At 36.4% G+C, this 22,009-nt stretch overlaps 1 protein-coding gene across 6 annotated transcripts in view; it reads left to right on the forward strand.

Annotated features, from left to right (window-relative positions):
• Positions 1-22,009, forward strand: part of CACUL1 (CDK2 associated cullin domain 1) — a 227,540-nt gene that overhangs the window by 195,537 nt on the left and 9,994 nt on the right. For 4 of the 6 annotated variants that reach the window (XM_074338983.2, XM_088791834.1, XM_019725260.3 and 1 more), the window contains 5 exons: positions 4,508-4,603; positions 6,551-6,653; positions 11,781-11,870; positions 15,579-15,717; positions 21,963-22,006. In XM_074338983.2, coding sequence (XP_074195084.2) covers positions 4,508-4,603; positions 6,551-6,653; positions 11,781-11,870; positions 15,579-15,717; positions 21,963-22,006 — 472 coding nt within the window. The remainder of the gene's footprint in view (positions 1-4,507; positions 4,604-6,550; positions 6,654-11,780; positions 11,871-15,578; positions 15,718-21,962; positions 22,007-22,009) is intronic. The other 2 variants (XM_074338980.2, XM_074338982.2) reach the window with 1 other exon arrangement.

Below are 22,009 nucleotides of genomic sequence, written 5' to 3' on the forward strand. Positions count from 1 at the left end.
GTATTTGACAGACATTTTCTCAAAAATGAATGATGTAAGTCTGTCACTTCAAGGAAAACAATTGACAGTGTTTGTTACCACTGATAAAATTTAAGCTTTTAAGTGAAAATTAGAATATGGAATACCTGTATCTACCACCATGATGTAGATCACTTTCCAATAACCAAAAAGACTTTTCTGAGATAGGTGGTGATATTAACAAATGCAATCTTTTTTAATGTTCTATGTAGTGAAATGTGTCAACATTTGGAAGATCTGCATAACTCAAGTGAGTCAGTATTTTCCAAATGACCAGTTCGTGATGTTATCAGATGTATGTGTAAAAGACCCACTCAAAGTAGAAGACAGACCAGTGTGTTTTAATTACTAGAGTACAAAGAATTCATTGATAGTTTCTGATTTCATGTTGCAGCTAACCTTTAAGAAACTACCATTTGTCAAGTTTCAAAGAAGAATGTCCACAATTATCTGAAAAGGGTATTAAAATGTGCTTTTTTTTCTGTCTGCATATCTGTGTGAGGGTAGATTTTCTTCATTTACTTTCAACCAAGACAACACATCACAACAGATTCAGTACAGAAGCAGATAGGAGAATCCAGCCATCTTCTATTAAGCCAGATTCTAAAGAGACTTGCAAAAATTGAAAAACAATACCACTCTTCTTACTAGTTTTTCGTTTGTTTTGGAAAATAGTTATTCACATTTAAAATATACAACCATATTTTAACATTAAAATATGTTAAAATGAGATGAGTTTGTCATTTTAGAATGAATTAATGTTTTTAAAACCCAGTTTTAATTTTTAATACGGTAAATATTGGTAGATATAACCCACATTATAAACAAAAAATTTTGGAATCTTCAATTATTTTTAAGAGTGTAAAGGGTTTCTGAGACCAAAACGTGTGAGAACCACTAGAATAAAACAGTCTCCGAGATAGGTTTTTAGAAAAATCGTACATCATTGTGATTATACATTAGCATTTGTGTGCAAAGGTATAAATGGGATACTTACTGTTTTGTATATACATACATAAATTCTTCTGGGAGGACATAAAGGAATTAAGTGTTGGTTAGTTCAGCAAGGAAGGAATGAAAGGTAAATTGTTTAAACCTTTTTGAACTCATTTGAATTTTAAACCGGATGAATACATTATTCATTTAAAAACAAGAAAAAGAAGAAGAAATTGAAACATTCTTCCTATAAGCTATGTTATAAATTTCAGGGAATCTAGGTCTGTTATGAAAAGTTGGAGCACATTTGTTGTAATGGTTATTTTTCTGGCAGCTTTTTCTTGTTTGAGAAGAAAATGAAGCTTGCTTGTGTTAGGGGTAAAAAATTTAATTTTCTGGGTAAGTCAAATACACTCATGTTGAAATAATGTAAATCAAATAGGTAGCAAGTTCCCCAGTGGGACCCAAAGTATACTGAACTTGAGTTTTAAGGAGGAACAATTTGATTAGTTTTTTTAATAGTAGTTTTTTTCCTAGGTTCTTAGTAGAGAGATTGGATTTATTTTAGAAGACTGTTACAGTTTATAGTCCTGTCATTTAAAAGGTTTTGAATAAGTGCTGCATGAAATGTGGAAGTAAAAAGCTAAGTAAATGTTCTGACATTTGATTCAGTATAAAAAGTACTTTTTATTACTCATAACCTTTGAGGCTTTGGGAATTCTTGAAAAGAAGAAAGAATTCAATTTTATTTATTCTGTCTGCTATTAAGTGTGGCTTTTGATCAGTCTCCATACTTTTAACTTTTGGATAAAGTATCCTTTTATGAAAAGGGAAAATTATTTTAATGCAAAAGCTTCAGATTTTTTTTCATATAATACTTCTAAAATTTATTTCTTTGAATACTGAAATATCATTTCCAGAGTTCTTTGAAGCACTTTAGAGAAAGATTACGTGTGTTTGTTGATTAGTTATAGTTAAAAGTTTGTCCATAATGTTGAATCATTTTCCCCAATTTCTTTAGTTAATAAGGAAGAACTTTAATAATGTTAATGGTTTTTTATGAAGTATTAGGTAAACGGGTAGTTAATTCAGAAAGTTTACTTGTTACATATGAATGTATATAATATTTGACATTTTTCAAAGCACTTACACATTATTTTCTTTGATTCTAAGCACGTCTTAGAAATAGCACAATTAGTATTTTTGCTATTTTATGTGTATGGAAATTGAAATTCAGGGGACTAAATGAATTGAATTGCCTAATATCATTTAACCTTGTTAAACAGTAAAATAATTTAGATTTAGACAAGGCTAGATTAGATTTAGATTTAAGTAACACTCTCTCTTTGCAAGAAACACTTTTATGTGTGTATACCTACTATGTTCCAGGCTCTGTGGTCAGCACTGGAGATATGAAACCAAGAGACAGATCTTGCTGTCCAGAGGCTTGAAGTTTAGTGACAGAGACCACCCAGTGGGAGAAGTGAATCAGTGCAATGGTGCCCCAGTTGAAGGGCTGTATATATCACATATTTTAGAGGAAGTGACACAAATAGGAAGGATGAATAGAAGTTAGCCCGCGTGAGGTGGGTAGAGGTGGTGATAAAAGCGTTCAGGTAGAAAATACAGGTAAGGAGGCCAGAAGCATCACATTGAGGCTGCTTGGTGCTGGGCCACATATGAGAAGCAGGATATGAAAGCAGAGAGGTAAACAGTGTACTATACAGTGGACATGTGAACTTTTTTCTAAAGGTTTTAGGATGCTAAAGAAGGAATGTAAGTAGATGGAAGGAATCAGATAGACCAAGGAATGAGACTAAGCTCTTGGGCTTATTAGTGATGGGACCATAGTAAGTGACTAAATGGTTCCGAGCCCCAGTTGCTTTATATGTAAAATGGAAATGACATTTAATTTGCAGGCAGTTAGGAGGACTAAGGAGAAAAAATGTTAAAAAAGCACTTAGTGTGCACCAAACTTGTAAGTACTCAATGGAAGACGAATTGGAAGTAAGGAGAGTGCATTATACATACACCAAGCTTGTTTAAGTAGAACTGAAAAAAATAATGAATTAAACTTTATTTTAAAATAATATTGGAATACTTGGACATTTCTAAAACAGCTTAGCTGAAATGGTTTTATAATTTCACATGTTTAAATTTAATATTTAGGTATCTTTCAATGTGAGATTTCTTTGTATTCTTCTTTAAAAGTACGGCTTTCTGTACATAATATGGTTGTCCGGTTATGAGGCTGCCACAGCTGAGACCTTGTGTAGAATCAGTTTTGTGTGCATGATGCTTTGTGCTCTGTCCCCCTCTCTCCACCCCGCTCCCCTGAACTCCTGGCCCAGGAAGGAATTTTTAGCTGGAAGACCTGGATCTGTAATTTTCTAACACTCGCCTGTTTGTGTTTCTTCGGTATTGAAATGGTACCTAAGTAATTTAGCTTTAGAGAATAAAATGAAATACTACATGGATTCACTTTTGTCAAACACAGTATCTTAGTCTGCTTGGGCTGCCATAACAAAATGCCACAGACTTGGGTGATTTAAACAACAGAAGCTTAATTCTCACTGTTCTAGAGCTGGGAAGTCCAAGAAACAGGTGCCCGCTGATTTGGTTCCCAATGAGAGTTCTCTTCCTGGCTTGTTGATGGCCCCCCTCCTGCTGTGTGTTCACATGGCCCTTCCTCTACTTGAGGGTGCAGAGAGAGCCAGTGAGCTCCACGGCGGCTCTTCTCATAAGGACACTTATCCCGTAGTATCAGGGCTCCATTCTTACGACCTCATTAGCTTTAATTCCTTATTCCAAATACTGCTGCACTGGTTAAGGCTTCAATCTGTGAATTTGGGGCACATATACATTCAGTTCACAACATGCAGTAAAATTGGAAGTGTGCTCTTTTATGGCTTTGTGACTTGCTATTTTCTAACAAGGAGTTAAATGCCAGGCGTGTATCATATTTATTTTACTGCTCTCTAGAGCTGCCGATGTATATGGACCATTTGAGTCTTTGCTTTCTAGCCAATAATGTTTATAGTTGGTTAGCTACGAAGGGGTTTACAACCAAGTTAGTCTAGAACTCAGACAGACTACTACTGTGCCTCAGGTAATTATAAACATTCAGTAGCCGTTCTAATAGTATATTAAGCCTGTACCACTTCCTTGAATTTCTTTTTTATCCTATTCCAGGCCCAAATATAGTTTGGGTCCTATAGGAAATGTCTGTATAATTCAGTGATAATTTTAAAAATCATATCATTTATCTTAATGGTGAATGTGCCGTTTTGCTCATTAACAGAACAAGCCTTTTAATTAACGTGGTAAGGTTACACAGTTTTTGAAGACAGCTAAACCAAATTTCAGTTTTACATAGCAGATTTTGAAACAAGATTATAGTCTCAACTAAATTTCCGGCTATAAGCCGCCTCCTTTTTTTGATTGGAATTTTGATATGAATTGAGGCTCAGCCTTCTCAGTCTATTTGCATTTTAGATGGTGGTGGAGTCTTTATACCTGGCTTCCCAGAATGACCACACATTCTTTCGCACAGGCCAGCCCTCCAGACGTCTACATTGAAAGGTTTAATGTGGCTCTTGGGCAGTATATGGGAGCGCTGCAGAGTATCGTGCCTCTTTTCATATATATGGTAAGTCAGAGCTCTTTCCCCCTTCTAAACACCTTGCCTCTTGGTCTAAGCGAAGAGTGAAGCTTGTTTTGTTTTCCTTTTACTCTATATTATGTTAGAAATGGAAATTAATCTATTTTCATAATGTTTGATAGTGTTGCCATAGAAGAATTACTCACCCCTTTCCTGTTTTAAAATTCCATAAATAACATTGCTGAATGGACAGTTAGGCATTAATATCAGCAACCACTCGGCATTTATTTTATTTCTGCCATATGGAAGTTACTGTGCTTGGAAAATAAACATGTATAAGAAAGACTTCTTATCCTCAGAAAATAGAGAGTTAAGACATATATCTAAAAACATGATGTATGATAAATGCCAAATACGTCATTCCATAAAAAATAGAACAATAAATTTGCTTCCATTCTGGTGATCGCTTTCATTTGGAGAATTGGGCCTTGAGTATAATTTGTAGTGTGTTGACTTTGTTTAGCCCCTCCTCCTTTTAAATATATAAAGGTGTAGAATCTTAATGTTAGTGTTCCTGTTGAACAGAGGGGCCCTTAGAAATCATTATCCCAGTTCCTGTTTATTAGATTAGAGAATGGGGTGTTTCGGTTGATCCTATCATATTCTGTAGCATAGAGATTGCTGTATGTGGAATACCAATTTTCAAAATAATTTATTCTCCGTAAGATAAACTGAAAAAAACAAAAACAAAACAACAACAGGAAAAAAACAGAACACTGGGAGACAGTTCTGTGATCAGCAGGGGACTATTATTTAAGTAATTTATGGAAGGTACTAAGAGTAGGAAAACACACAGTTAAAAATAATGACGTCTCTGTTATTTTAGAGAAAAAGCTTTCCACGATATAACATTAGGTGAAAAAGCAAGATGCAAAGCCATGTGTAATATTTCTTTGTTAGCAAGTGTTTTCTTCTTTATTAGGGAAAAAAAGCATATCCATATGTGCAAGCAACATTTTAGAAAGAATTTATGAAAGTTTTCCCAGTGTGAGATGGGACCTTTAGGAATGGACAGCGGATCTGCTGTGGGGCAGTTGTTTTTATTGCATACCCTTCTGCCTGGTTTTATTTTTTTAATCAGGTGCATGATATTTTCATAATTTTTTAAAGAGAACAAAACTGTATTAAAAATTAAGAGACAGCAACTTGTTAGCATTTCTCTTTGTATGTTCCGTTCTTATCCATTGAGTAAACATTTAAACATCAACAAATTCAATCTTTTTTGACTTGCCAGTCATTCTAATCAGGATGCTTTTGGCTGCAAGAAACAGAAAACCTGATTCAAAGTGATTTGAATAAATAAGAGAAAGAATGATCTCTTGTAATAAAATTCCAGTGAGGCAGTTTCCAGGGTTGTTTGAATCTGTGGTTCAACAGTGTCACCAAAGACTCAGGTTCTTTTTTGTCTCTTTGCTTTACATAACATCTGTTTCATTTTGTTCTCCTCATGGTTGTAAGATGACTGTAAAATACTTCTCACTCAAGCCTAGGTTTCTCTCATTCTAATTGGGCTACCTCGGGTCGTGGGTCTGCCTTGAACCAAAGACCATCCCTAGGGAGTGCCTGCCATAAGCTGAGTGGTTAAGACTAAGCACTGAGATGAACGTGTGTCAGGGAGCCACGCTGTGCGTGTCCCCTACCAGCTTTCAGCTTAGATTGGTGATACATGAGGGACCTTGCATTGGTGATTCCCGGTGTTGCCTTTAGGTGATGATGTGGTATTTTTAAAGGGCATAATAACTTCCTGTCATACAAGCCCATGCTGGAAAGACACAGAAATAGGGCAGGGCTTTCTTTTGTTGTTTGATGTTGGGTTTTTATGTTTAACTGATGCCTTTATGCGTTGTTTCCTAAAATATTTTTTAGTGTTTCAGTTCATAAGACTAATCATTTCCCCCTAATTGGTGCAATGAAACATAATTTTTTTCTTTTCAGAATAAGTTTTACATCGAAACCAAGCTTAACAGAGACTTAAAAGATGACCTTATAAAGCTGTTTACGGAACATGTTGCAGAAAAGCACATTTACAGCCTAATGCGTAAGTAATTCAACTCATAGGGCTGAACTAACACTAGCAATGACACACATATTTTTATGATCAGAAAGCATTGGCACATAAACCCCAATGTTGACATCTTCCATCTTATACAGCAGGAAGTGTGGAAGCCCGGTTCTATAAAGAGAGACATGAGGAATTAAAAATGTGACTTGAAGGTCACGCAGTGAGCTGGGAGCTGCTTAGCCATGTCACTGGACTGTGCCTGCGTATCTAGCCCGATACTTACTCTTCCCCTCCTGTCCCCGGCACCCCCACCCCGGCCTTCTGACAATGGGGGAAATATTATTAAGGGGTTTACCCCTGACTTTGTTATTGGTAACTCTAGAAGGAGCACAGTATTATATCTGAAATGGTAGCACAGAATCCTCTCTGATTTTCACTCTTTAGTACAAAAACCATTCTCTGTCTGGCTCTGTCACACTGTGTCTTAGGCCTCTGATCCTGTGTTTTCTGTGAATTGGGATTTGTAAAATGTTTACCATGGCTATGTAGGTTATTACTAAGTAAGCAGATCAAGGTGCCAGGTTAAGTTAGTTTTTCCTCTCCCCCTATTCCTGGGCCCCCTGCCCCCACACAGTAGGTGGCAACTTATCCTTCCTTTACTAAAACAATATACTCTCCGAGTGGGGGTTAGGAAGTCCCCACGGCCTAATGTGTCAGCATTCTTTAAAAGCTCATATTTTATGCAGTATATCATCGAGTCAGTTTTTAGAAATTTGGCACATTTTGGATTTGCGGTGTGTAGATTTTGCTTTCTTAACAGTCGTACAGTGAACTTTTATCAGAATTTACAAGAGAGTGGTTGTAAACCTGACTACAAATTTCTTCTGTTTTTTTTAGTGTAAATTAAGGGAAGGAATTGTTAAATATTGGGCCAGCTTATTTGGTTTTCCATTAATATTGTTGATGAAGATAATATATGTTTTATTATGTTCCCACGAGATTCCAGAATCAAAATAGAGAGCTAGAATCTTGGGAGTATGACATTTTTTTTTTAAGGCTGGCCAACTGTTTACAAATATCTTTAAACATTATCTCGTGAGATAGTCTAGCTATTAATTATAACCACTAATGTATTATCTCTGATGTTGACATTGTCTTTGTTTCCATTGTAAAATAAAGCACAGCATTTTTGAGTCTTTCCAATTAAAATTCTTTAGAGCAATGTTACCACTTGGTAGAAAAGCTTATTTACTATGTAAATATGTTTTTATATTTGTCAGTAATTTGGAAATCAATTTCATCGGGTATGTGCATGAGAATATTCAAAGAGAATATAGCAGGCTAGATCTAGTGAGAGAAAACATAAATAGATTATTTTTTCCTTTTTATTATATAATTTGATTTTCGATAAAAATTACACTTAAAGGTAGTTTCCAAGTAAACTGAAAAGGCCCTTAAATTGTTCTAAATTGGGTAAAACTGAGGTTTTTATCAGATATTTATTGAGCAAGTACCAGGCATTGTGCTTAGAGTAAGGGGTGCAAAAAGTGACCACTGGTCTCCTTGGTTAGGGCCGTGGAATAGCAAGGGACTCTGTAAGTGTTTAATCGTGTTATGTGGGGGATCATCACAAAGATTTTCTAACACACACACACACCCCTTACTATGTGGTAGGACCTGTTCTAGATCCTTCACAAATATTAACTTATTCATTTCTTACAACTCTAAGGTAGGGACAGTTATTACCTCCACTTTCAGATGGGGAAACCGAGTTACAGACAGGCTAAAATTATTTTAAGCCAGAAAAACATAGCTGTTAGGGATTGATTTCTTGTCTTTAGTTACACATTTTCCTATACTCACCCCTTCACTCCACCAAAACACATAACTACATTCAATTTCTATAATTCTCTAAAATCTGATCAGTAATTTCCTTCTGATGGCTTCAGATACATTTGGAAATGCTAGTGTTTCACTTATTATTGCTGTGTAACAAATACCCCAAAGGGTAGTGGCTAAACATAGTCACTGTCTTTTATTTTGCTCACAGATCTACAGTTTGGACAGGGCTTGGGGGGCAGTTTATTTCTGCTTTACCAGCATTGGTTGATGTGACTCCATCAGGGGTTAGGGACTTTCAAGACAGCTGATTTCCATGACTGGCATATGGTACTGGCTTTTGGTTCTTCTCTTGTGTTTCCTCCAAGAGTGAGTGTCCCCAGATACAGGAAATGGAAACTGCCAGTTTCTTAAGTCTTGGGCCTGGAAACTGGCACAGTGTCACTTTTGCTGTATTCTCTTGGGCAGGCAGTTACGGAGCCCAGATTCCAGGGGAGTGGTCATGGACACATCTCTCGATGGGAGGCATGCCAGAAAAATGTGGGGGCCATGTCTTAAAACCAGGACAGCAGGGCAAAATGAACTCCTGTTCTGCTAACAAATAATTAGTATCTGAATGCCCCGTATTAGCAGTTATTTCATGAATGAAGACAGTGACTTCTCACTGCAGATAAAGGTAGTTTTATATCATCCCTCCATGGTGTAATCATTTTCATATGCATATGCTTATAAAAGAAAATGGTTTCTGCTTTTGGCTGGCAATAAATCTCCTTTGAAAACAATTTTTATTTGCATTAAACTTTGAAAGCAGTAGAAATACTAAGATATACATTAATCAAGGGTACCTATGTAGTATTGTATTGATTATTCTGAGCAAATGTGACAAAATGGGTCGATCAGTTAATGGTAGAAGTTTCCTGAGAAAACATGTTGAGTTACAGTGGAAGATTTATAGTTCAGGTTGCATAGAGTGTTTTAAATACTACATTTCAGTAATTCTTAGGTTCTGCTTTTTATTTTAGTTCAGACCTTTGTAATTTGCTTTTTTTTTTTTTTTAAGTCAAGAGTAGTTTTAGTTTTAATTTTGTTTTTAAGAATTACTTTTCAAATAAATAAAGGAGAGAAGCTCATGGGCAAGCTTGCTGCTCTGAGGAATAATGGAAAGACCTGAGGAGCTTGGTTCAGCTATTAAAAAGCTGTGTGACTTTCAGGAGGGCACTTAACCTCTCTAGACTTTAATATCATAGTCTGTAAAGAAGGATTAGCAGGAGAAGTTCTCTAAGGTCCTATTTTAGTTTCAAAACTATTTACTTTCTGATAATCAGCAATCAGTGGGATTGTGGGAAGGTCTTTGTTTTTTAATTATATAATTAATTATATACTTTTTGGAAGAAAACTTGCTAAGGGTAACACTTTTAGTATTAGTTCATGTATAAGATCAGCATTTCAGTGGTGGCATGGTAACTAGAAATTATACAGAATTTAGAGTGAAACACAAGTTCTAGGACCTATTCTGTAACTGCTAGCTCTGGGACTTGGTGGGAATTATTAGTGTTGTTTTATTTTGTTTTGTTTTTAATCTCAGTTTCCTTATCTGTAAAAAAAAAAAAATAGATGAGAATTAAGCTTGTGAGAAAGTAAATCCTAAATTAAAGATGAGATTAAATTTATGTAAAATACTCAGCTCCTGTAAAATACTCAATAAACACTTTCTTTCTGCTCTCAAGTTACTGCTTCCCCAAATCCCCCTTTTTCTTTTTCCTTAAAAGGGGAGATCAACTAGAACATCTTTTAAAACATTGTTTTCCTAAAGAGAGTTTAAATGGAGAGGATTTTAGTGAAATGTTATACCTTCTCAACCCTCATAATCTTTTGTTACTGAATGTAATTATTTTCAATGAATTCATCCCAAATTAATTTATATATATTTTATGTATAATTTAATCTGTGAATTCATCATTGCTTCATAGCTATCAAATTTGATATAAGTGATTATAGTTATGTAAGGATTGTTTGCAAAAGTAAATATTTGACCACATAATGAACGTGTGATTGCACATGAAGTTACTGACTGGGAACAAGGCTTACTGCAGGCCAAAGCTATTGGGTAAAAAGTAGGAAGATGGGTTAATAGAGCCGGGGTTTGGGGGAACCTTGAGTAGAAGAGACTCTTCGAGAACCTAAAATTGGGAATTTTAATTTTTAAACATTGTATTTTAGAACATTTTCTGCAATGCTTAACATTTGTCCTCTTAAAATGTATCAGTGACATTCAAAATTATAACTACTGATGATAGAATCAGAAGCATAAGCTCAGAACAACGCGTCTGTGGCCCTCATGTAAATCCAGATGTAACTTACGTTGTGTGTTTGAAGCTATAAAATCATTGTTGGTCAAGTGAGAATGCGTTTCCATTTATTAAAAGGCATAGAAAGAAGAAAGTAGCTTATATAATTTTACAAAAAAACTGGCACAGAGTAAAATGATGCCAAGTTTTATGGGAGGTTTTTTTGGTTAGTAAAATGCAGGAATTTGAGAGATAAATTCAAAATGAACTGTTTTAAGTCAGTAGTATGTATAGTAACCACTAAATAATGGAATTTGTATCTGTTAATGATGCTTTCATTTCAAGAGGAGTTATTCCTATCCATTTAAAAATGTTCTGATAAAATTTTTGTGTGGCAGATAACCTAAAACAAATCTGACTCTGTTGTCACGTTCGGTCAGTCAGGGTCCCATGGTTACCAGTCATGAAAGAGAGAAGGATGAGCCAGCATGGTTTTTTCTTACTTTTACCTTTAGTAAGAAGAAAAGTACGTACAGTTACAGCATTTGGGAAAGTCAGTTTCTGACTCTGATTGCAGTTACTAAAATTACTAATAGCGTGCCTTTCAGAAAAATTCCAACAGCCTCAAATATGGTGATTTGAGGGAAAGAGAAATTGAGAGAATTAGAGAACATTTTATTCCCCACATGTGAATCCTGAACTTAATGGAAGCATTTTCAGCTCACTCGCTAAGTACCGTGAATGCTGTTGCTTTTAGAAAGCTTTACTTGTTTTCAGAAACTCCATGAATTGAATCATTTCCACCAGTATTTCAGCAGACCTGCACATATTTACTTGTTAGATTGAGCTCTACTGCATTGGATTGAAAAAAAAAAAAAAATCTTTAGTGTGTAAACGCTCGGTTTTGTCCTCTTAGGCTGTTCTTTTCTTGAACTTGTTTACTCTTCCGTATTTGGGAAAAATAGTAATAGAAAGAGAAACCTGGACAGACAGTAAGTGTTACATCATTTTTATATCCCATGTTTTCTTATTTCAGCTTTACTTTTAGAAGCCCAGTCAACACCATTTCAGGTCACACCTTCAACTATGGCAAATATTGTGAAAGGCCTGTACACTCTCAGACCAGGTAAACTTATACATCATTTCTTTTGGGGTTGGACTCTATTTGTTTATGGTAGTTCCAGCCTTGTTCAAGAGGACAGTGTTTCTCTATATGTTTTCTGAGGCCTATATGGTATTTAGATTTGTGATGGCAAGAAAATTGAGTAGATAACTCATTATTGTGAAATGTAAACTCAGGACTCACTTGGAATTCTCTCTATACTAGTGAAAACCAACTTGTTTGGGAAATATAAGAAATAATTTGTAGGAGACACTTTCGATAAAATTGAATCTCAAACCTGGCATTAATCTTTGTCCTTTTTGTTATGGAGTTTTTCCTTCACCTCTGCCCCACACTACAAAGATGCACAAGCATCTATATTCACAACTTCGTCTTCTTAGGCCTAGTATGTAACTTGCAAGGAATCTAGAAATGTTGGTAAAGTTATAGTCATTTCCTAAGAATATTTTGAAGAAAGGTGATAGAATAGCAGAACTAAAAGTCAAAGATCACTGTATTCAAAGGCATAGTTTGTAAATTATCTTAATGTAGCTATCTTAGAATAAAGTCATTGTGAATTTAAAGGAATCCCCAGATGCTTTTGTGTATAGCTTCCTGTTTCTAATCCAGAACCTCAAACTTGTCATATGGTCATCTAGCCAATTTAAAAAGATCCACGGGAGAGAGATTGTAGAAGTTCTCAGGGTAGAACATTGTTCTACAATCTAGAAACACAGGGCTGCTATATTGATAGTATAGTAGTCCCCCTTATCTGCAGTTTCACTTTCCACAGTTTACCTGCGGTCAACCATGCTATGAAAATATTAAATGGAAAATTCCAGAAACAAATAATTCGTAATAATTCATAAGTTTTACATTGCATACCACTCTGAGTACCTCAGTTCATCTCATCACGTAGGCATTGTATCACCTCACATCCTCACAAGAAGGGTGAGTGCAATACTTTGAGAGACTACATTTACATCACTTTTATTACAGTATATTGTTACAATTGTTCTGTTTTATTATTAGTTATTGTTGTTAATCTCCTACTGTCCCTAATTTATAAACTAAACTTTGTATGTAAGTATAGGGAAAAACCTGGTGTGTGTGGGGTTTGCTACCCTTGGCGGTTCAGGCATCCAGTGGAACATACTCCCCTCAGTAAGGGGGGACTACTTATCTTTTTGTGAAATGTCTTCTATCATTTGAGGGTTAAATGAAATAAAACATGATCTAAATTGCTTAACACAGTACCTGATAATATAAGCATGCTAACTGTTGTTATTACTATCCAGTTGGGTCCAGTGGTTATTTTAATTAATTGATGGCTTGATTACTTGCTTAATTTAAAGATATGTCAGACTTTAGCTTGCTAAAATGGAAACCAAGTGAAAACTGGTACTAGGGGCTCAGGCTACTTTCAATAATTTAGTGACTTCTACAGTAGTATTCAAATTTAATGTTACTTAAATGTGGATCGCCTCTTGCTCTATTTATAATTTTTTAACAAATTATTTGTATAAAGTAATTACTTATATAAAGTAGCAAAAATAATTTTATTACATGTGTCCAATAAACTGATGTTTTTCTTTCTCTGGTTTCTCAGAATTTTGAATTTCATTTTACTAAATGTGGTGAAAATGGCTCATGCGTTTTTCTTCCAGTGCTAGATTATGAATAATTTATTTTTTATTTTGGAAGGCATCCAAGTGCAGTATGACAAATTTCTAAATTCTGCCTCCTAAGTAGGCAACTTTATGATAAAAGCTCTGGCTTTTATCATAAATAACAAATTGCAGAATAAAAGTAATTCCTAAGAGTAGAGATGCTTATAGATACATGTTTATTTAAAAGCTGTTTTATCCAGGTTTGAGCTCTTGTAATAGAATTCATACTATGGTGAGCATTTTGTATTTGAGGATTGTCCTTTTGAAAAGGTGAATTTTATCACAGACTAACCTTTTTTTGCCCTAGGCATTTTTCTGAGATACTATTAAACATATTTAACCTTTACATGTCTTACCAGTACCCATTGTATTCCTGGGTTATTAAAGGAGTTTTATTCACCTGACAGAGTAAGGTTAAAATATTTTAAAAGTTGAATTTTAAATGTAAAAGTTTCTTTCATTGCAGTGGTTTGCACATGCTAATCTTAGTATAATGAATGCTTCTGAGTCAACCAAGGAAGTTTTTTAAACTATAGATTTCGGACCATAGTCCTTGGAGATTCTGATGACTGTTATCATTTGAGGTGTGTTTAATTCGGTCTTTACAAAACAGTTGCAGCCATCCCATCCTGCCCTTCTTCGTTTAATACACACATTTGTCTTTGTTTCTTCATCTTTATTTTAATGACTGCCTGGAGTTGCATAAAATGGCAGATCTGTTTGACTCCTGCCACCTCTGACTGACTGGTCGGTGGTTCTCCAGAGCAATGTATTGAGATTCTTTCTAAGCCATATTTGAGTTGAGCTGGATGAAGGGACACAGTTGAGAACATTTTGCCATGAGTTTGTACAGGGCTGAGTGGATTGGTCCTTGTGTCATTTGCGATGCCCCCCCTTTTTTTTTTTCCATCTCTAACTTAGCTGTTCTCCTGTTACATTTTTTTTACTTACCAATGACCCAGCATTAGCGTGATTCTTTTTTCACATTTAAAATTATATTTACTCAAGATTACAATTTTTAAGGTGAGCTCACTGGAATAAATAGAGCATTGACATTTTACGGGTTTTGATACAAAGATGTTTACCGAGAGGAGAAACATTTGAAAGGGCCAGATTAAAAGAATCCAAAAGGGTAGCAGTGCTAAAATTCGGGCCACCAACAAGGAAGAATGCTGGTTTCTTCACACCCCTGCTACTGATGGGCATTATTTATAGTTAGTGTTCATTGAGTAGGGGGAAGAGATTGTGTTTATTGTACCTTAATTTTTTTCCTGAATATTAACAAGGCTTTTATTCTGTTTTTCTCTTGTAAATTATTCAGTCTTATTTTTCATTCATCTTGTCTTACTGATTTATAAAAATGTTTTATAATAAAAATACTAATTTGTCTTTGTCATGTCTGATACAAGTATTTTCCTTAGCCTTTTCGTTGCCTGTTTATTTGTGAATGTTTTTCTTTAGATTATTCTCTTGATCGTTTATCTTTTTGTTAATAATTAAATGGCAGTTTAATTCTTATATATTTAATTTGTCATTTAGCATCGATCAAAATAAGTTCTTATTTCAAAAGTACTTACCAGTTATCTCCAGCCCACTTATTAAATGTTTGATTTCCCTCCTCATTTTTGTGGTTCTTCTTTTTTTATATGTCTACTTACTACTACCTGTAGTGTTTTATTCTTGGGCTAGTACATTGTTTTAATTAATGCTTAATAGGGCTAGTGTTTCTACCAAGACTTTTCCCTCCCAATCGCTTTCGCCTCAGAATTCTTCAGTCATCTCATTCTTGTTTTCCCTTATATTTAGAAATTTTGATAAGGTCATTCCAAAATTCTCTAGAGATTTTCATTAAATTTTGTTTAATAGCAATAAAGTGTAAAAATGTCTGCATTCTTTACACTGTAAATTCTTTTTAGAGAGGAAATTAAACCTCTCGTATTTCTTTATCAGAATGGGATTACACTTAAATTTGGCTTAAAATATATTGAGCAAACAAAACCTCCCCTTTCCCACTTAATTTGCCTATATGATTTTCTTAATGAATCTTTTCCTTCCCTCACAGAGTGGGTTCAAATGGCTCCAAGTCTATTTTCTAAATTTATTCCAAACATTCTCCCTCCGGCGGTGGAATCTGAACTTTCTGAATATGCTGCTCAAGATCAGAAACTTCAAAGAGAACTTATACAGAATGGTTTTATGAGGCAAGTTGTTTTCTTCCTTTCATGACAAAATATGTCCATTTCCTTAGGCCAGTTGGGCACAGCAGGGGAGGGAGGCCGAGGCTCTTAGAACGGGAAACACGCTGCTGCTGCTGCTGCTGCTGCTGCTATGGGAGCGACAGGTAGTGGAAATGTTGAAGCTTGGTTTTGATTTTATGGGAGCTGCTCTTTACTAAAAGGATTTCTCACTGGGTGGGCAGTTAGGCGGGGCAGCCTCCGAGAGCTCTTCCAACTGTGATCCTCTCATTGTCGACATTTATGACCAGTTGTAATGTACTTTTATGATTGAACTAGCAAATGACTAGTTTTATGACTAAACTAGTGTAAAGAGGCTTCGGATTCTGTTTTTATGTTTTCATTTTTGCTCTATGTTCTTGTTTCTTTTTTAAAAGTAGGGTATCTCTTTAATGTGGCCAGAAAATTGGACTGCCTTGGTTTTGACGTATACACTTGCTGATTTCTTTAAAATTGACAATTCGGCATCATGGCTATGATACAGAAAATCTTGCAAAGTGCATATTTTCAACAAAAAGAAATTATATAAAAACTTTGTGATTCCTTATGGGAAAACACCATGTTAGGTCACCATATCACTGAACGGTACATAATACCTTATATTTTCACAGTCTATACTCTTTACTTAGCAGTTTTACATATCTTCTTTTATTTGAATCCCTGGCATTGAAAGAAGAAAGCTGTGGAAAGGAAGATACCCGGATTTCTCACTTAGGCATAGTTGTCACCACAAAGTGACTCACTTATCTCTCGAGGACTGCGGGTGGACATTCTCTTTCTTAGCTTCTGAGGCCAAACTAAATCCCAGAGTCTTGACCAAGATCACTGTAACTAAGTCTCTGGTTTCAGCACAGGTTAGGAAAGAAAGCAGATCATTTGCTGGCCTGGGTTGACATTTATCCCATTTTGTCTTGGTGGCATCTGTGTTCATGTGGTAGTGACGGCACTGAGTAATCCACTGGTCCTGTACCCCACTCACTCTCGGGCAGCTCACATTGGAAAGGCTCAGTGAAGCTATTTCAGTAGAAGGCCTCGGAAACCTGACTCTGGTGGCATGTTAGGGAAGGAAAGGCCAGTGGGAAATGGTGGAATGTAAACAGCTAGTTTTCCTCCCTGATGTCCAGTGGTCAGGTGTTTCCTGACATTCGCTGTAATATTTCTAACAGCAGTATTATTTTCATAGATAGAATGAGGCCATTTAATACCATAGTAATTTTGCTTATTCATTTTTGAAGAGCTAATGTATATGTATGATTCAAAAACCAAAATGATAAACGTTGAGAATCAGAAGTAGACACTGAGCAGTTTGGCGCCCCCTGTATCCCCATCTACTGCCACCCCATTAGGTAATCATTTTTATTAGTTTCTTCCAGTGTTTTTTTAATATATGCAGATACAAGCAAACAAAATACATGTTCTTATTTTCATTCCTTTCTTACACATTCATGTGTGTAAATGTACTACAAGTTACCTAACCAGTCCCCAGTAGGTGGCAACTTGAATTATTTCTAGTCTTTTGCTATTACAGAGAATGCTGCAATTAATAGCCTTATCCATGCATAATTTTGTCCCTGTTGCAGGGACATCTGGAGAGTAAATTCCCATAAGTGAGATTGCTGGGTCAAGAGTAAATGCAGTTGTAACTTTGATTAATACAGTCTCGTCAAATTGCCCTCCATAGGGGATTGTACCATCGGGCACAGCCACCAGCAGAGCGGGAAAGTGCCTGCCACTCATGGCCTGGGCTATGGAATGTGCTGTTAAAGTTGGGACTTCTGCCAGGCTGGCAGGTGAAAAATAATTACTCAGCGTTGGTTTAATTGGCATTTATCTAGTTATGAGCGAGGCTAAGCATATTTCCATATGTTTGTATTTTCCTGTGTATATCCTTTGCTCATTTTTCTGTTTGATTGTTAGTCTTTTTGTCTTAGTTTCTAGCTGCTCTTTCTGCAGTGAAGAGATTGATTCTTTGCCAAACATAAGACAGTTTGACTTTGCTTGTGGTGTTGGTCTTTCTTTTTAATTTTAAGTCATGTAGATGTTTTTTTTATGTTTGTATCACTAACTTTATCAGGTTTTGTCTTTATGGCTTAGGTATTTTGAATTGTAGTTTAAAGTTTTTCCTTAAATATTTAAAAATAGATGCAGAGTAATCTGAGTATACCTTTTATGTTTATTTTTTCTAGGCTAACCATCATTTTGAAGTGTTTTATGCTTTTTTTCCATGTTTTATTTGAATGCTTGTTTTTAATTTTAGAGATGAACTTACTGATGGCTTTTAAAAAAAACAGCCTTCTGGAAAATTCTATTTCTGTGAAGTAGTTTAGGAAGATAGGTCTTGTGGAGTTCTTTGAGCACCTTGAATTCACCTTTCAGAGCAGTTCGTGGAACCCTTTAAACACATCCGGAGACATTTTCCTAGTCCTAATCTTGGAACAGGAATAAGAGAACAGGGCGCTGCTCGGTATAGAGTAGCTCTTATTAAGTTTGCTTGAGAAGAGTGAGCGAGTGAGTGAGTGACTCTATAAATAGCTTCCGGTAACATCTCCTGTGTACATGAAGGACTAACGTGGCCCTGTTGGGCCACGGCCAAGTTGGTTATATTCAGGGAAGTGCCTTGGAGTGTGGGTGTGTATTGGAATTTTTGTTTCTCTTAGGGGATTGTTTCATACAACTTCTGCCTGAAATTTAAACATTAGTATTTCGAGATGTGATCAGATTAAATAGTTTTATTGTACAGATTGAATTGGGCCATCTCTAGAATTAAATTAGTGATCTATTATACATTTACTGTAAGGATTCAGGTCTGCCTTGTAAATTATCCTGTTGGGTGCTTTGCACAGTAGGCCATGCCCAAGCTGACATTTTCGGACTCACTCTGACCCCTGCTGAGCTGTTCCAGACCTCTCAGGAAGGATGTGCAAGACCGTGTACTTAGCAGCTAAGAGGAAGGGTGCCTGCGCCTCCAGCTCTGCGCTTCCAGCTCTGCGCTTCCAGCTCTAGTCCACATCCTGCCCAGCCAAACTTGATGCCTTCTGTGATTATTATTTCGCTAGGAGTGTTTTGGGAGAAATGGTGTCCACTGATGCAGAAAACTTAGAGAATATAGTACAGGCTACCTAACAATAATCCTGTTACTGGCTCTTCTGATATGAGCAGTCATTTTATATATATGCCTAACCAGCCACGTGATTCCTGTTCAGCTTTGCAAACTATTTTTCATTTAAGTTTCTGTTCTACTTACATGATGTACGGAGTCCTAAATAGGCAGTACACGGCTTTAATGTGGATGGCACAGAGTAAGGCTGAAATATTCTGAAATAATGTCTGATGTATCCTCTTTTGCATTTAATGGACAGAGTCTCATTTGAGCTGGAGTTTATGCAGAAGATCTGTAGGTGGAAGGAAATACAGTGTGGACTTACTTCAAAGCTAGAATTAGCATACAAGCTAAGGGCTACATTTTCTTTTTATCTGCTACCTGCAAAATTGAGCTGATTCTTGTTGGGGAGGGCAGGTTGCACCTGTTGTCAAGGATTACATTATGGAAGGTCAGGTCCTTTGGGAACGGCTCACACGCTCTCAGCTGGAGCATCCTCCTGAGGCCAGCATGTGGTCCTCTCCAAACCTTATACCCAGTAGCTCTTAGAGGCAAGGAAAAAAAAAAGAAAAGCTCTTTCTGAGTGACCTGGATTTCTGAAACAAAATAGAACCTTGTAGGGGTGTTGTTAGATCTTTTAGCTGAGAGGGTTACTCTAGATTGGGGCTTGTGCATTTAGTAGCAGGGGTTTGGTTTTGAGCACAGCTCATAGCTTTCCCTACTGTGGCGTTGCATCAAATCTCTAGAGGGCAGCCTCTCACATATGTCACATTTACACTCTACTTCCTTTCTCCTGTTCTCACATCTATATTTTTCTTCTGTTATTTTTGCACGTTCAATTTTTATTTAACATTTGGGGGTTGGGAATGAAGGTTATCCATAGCAGTTAATGTTCCAGATAAAAAATCCTATATCTTCCTTTTGATCAACATTAACTTGTTTGTTTCAGAATATTTGTTGAATGTTATTGTTATAATATTAGTGTAAATAATAATATAAGACACTGGCTTTGTCTAGATGTAGTGTTCACAATAGAAGTGTTAAAAGTGACATTAGAATGTTTGTTTAGAGTTCTTTGGGCTGTCTAAGACTAGTACATGCTAAATGTTGTTCGTGTTTTTCTCTAAATATTCAGTTTATTCAGAGGCCTGTTCTCTTTCTGCCTGTCATTAAGACTCCTCACCCAGCCCAGCAAGAGATTTCTTTCCCAGTCTTGAATAGAACCAGAGCAGGAAAGTGGGAAACTTTGGTAATCTGGAAGATTATTCAAAAGCAGAAATAATTACTTGGCCTAACATTTAATAATCCATCTCTAGAGGCCATTTATGAATTATTCACTAATTTGTTAATTCAGCAAATATTTATTTTCTTCTATGTGTTAGACACTGTTCTAGGTACTGGGTGAACTAGGCAGGTAAAGGTCCTGTTTTTATGGAGCTTATGCTCTAATGTCAGGAGTTAAATAGTAAACATATAAACAAATTATTTCAAGTAACAACAAGTGCTATGAAGAAAATTAAAGAGTAGGCTAGAGAGTGAGTGAGCAGGGCACGTGTGAGGGGCTGTTCCAGCTAACTTGGTAACGTAATGCCTTCTGAGGACGAAACATTCCAGCTGGGGTATAGATGATAAGGACACAGCCATTGGCTAGCTAGCGGGAAGAGTACTGCAGGTAGAGGAAATAGTAAGTACAAAAACGCTGACATGTCCAAGAGGCAGGCAGAGGCCAGACTGAAGAGCTGAAGAATGGTGAACAGAGGTGGACTGTGAGGGTAACAGGAGCCGTTTCTCACAGGGCTGGGAAAGTGAATTTGAATTGATTTTTAATTGTAATGAAAACCCACTGACGGGCTTTAATCAGGGGCATGAAATAACCTTATTTCTGTTTTTACGTAAGATCACTTTGGCTCTTGTCAGGACTTAGAATTGTGTAGGGGAGAGACGGTAGCGTCTTGGATTGGGGTTGTAGCTGTGGAGTGGGTGAGGATTATTTCGGATTATGTTTTGGAATAAAATGTTCCAGAGGGAAGAAAAGAGAGAGGAATAAGGATGAGCGGGGATTTTGGCCTGAGTGACTGGCTGCATAGTGGTTCCATTCATGGAGGAGACCGAGTTAGGAGTGGGACGCTGTGGAGTCAGCACTGCACGGTGGCCAGCGCACATTTGCAATATATTAATCACCCAAGTGGCAGCGGTGATGAGGCAGTTGGATCTATGTCTGAAGTGCAGGGGGAAAAATCAGAGCTAGAGAAATAGATCTGGGACCCAGAGGCAAATGGATAGTATTTCAAGTCACAGGCCTGGTATGATTGCTGTTCCAGACTAAGGAGAATATACAAGGAGAAGAAAAGTGGCCAAGGACAGAGTATTTTAGGAAGGAAGAGATCAACTGCGTAAATGCTGCTAAGGGACCGAGGAAGAAAGAGCTAGTGAATTGGTCATTATTATTCATTACTTAAGCATTTTCATCATTTGTCTGCATTTTTCTGAGAAAGTAGAGAGACAAAAATTGGATTTATAGGTAGTTTAGGACCTAATCAGAACCTCTATTTTCTTAACTCTAAAGTGGAACTAGAACTTGAACTTTGGTGTTTGAAGATGAACTGGTTCACATATGTAAAGGTTCATGTTCTGTCTGCAAGAAGGATATTCAGATTCGTGAGATTCTGAGATTTTTCAAAAGCTCTAAGCAGTAATCAGTCTCGTAATAGGACTTTTAGGGGGAAGACTTTGAATTATCCTATTTCATATTTGAAATTTGCCCTATATCAAGGTCACTAGGGACGTTGATAGCAGAGCCCAGGTTAATCTTCAAAAACATTTTAGTCTGAACCTATTTCTAGAACCCAGTATAAACCATCTTTATAGATAATCCTTCTTTTTTAAAATAGCTTTCTATGTTTAAAAGACAGCACCTTTAGCTAAGAATATCCAGGTTATAAATGACTCAGCTGCTGTGTAAGTTTAGTGCCTTTTTAAAATAGGTTGTTGGGTTAGAATTGAAATATCTGCTGTACTTCCATTGTCAGTTACATCAATTCATTTCTCCTGTTTTTGTGTGTGAAGATACCAGTCAGTCCTGCTGACTCCCTCTTCTTTCTTGCATCCCCAGAGGTGATCAGTCCCGCAAGAGAGCCGGGGATGAGCTGGCTTATAGTA

Source organism: Rhinolophus sinicus, chromosome 15 (assembly GCF_057876585.1).
Source record: "Rhinolophus sinicus isolate RSI-liver-muscle chromosome 15, RSI-T2T, whole genome shotgun sequence".
Classification (NCBI taxonomy): domain Eukaryota; kingdom Metazoa; phylum Chordata; class Mammalia; order Chiroptera; family Rhinolophidae; genus Rhinolophus; species Rhinolophus sinicus.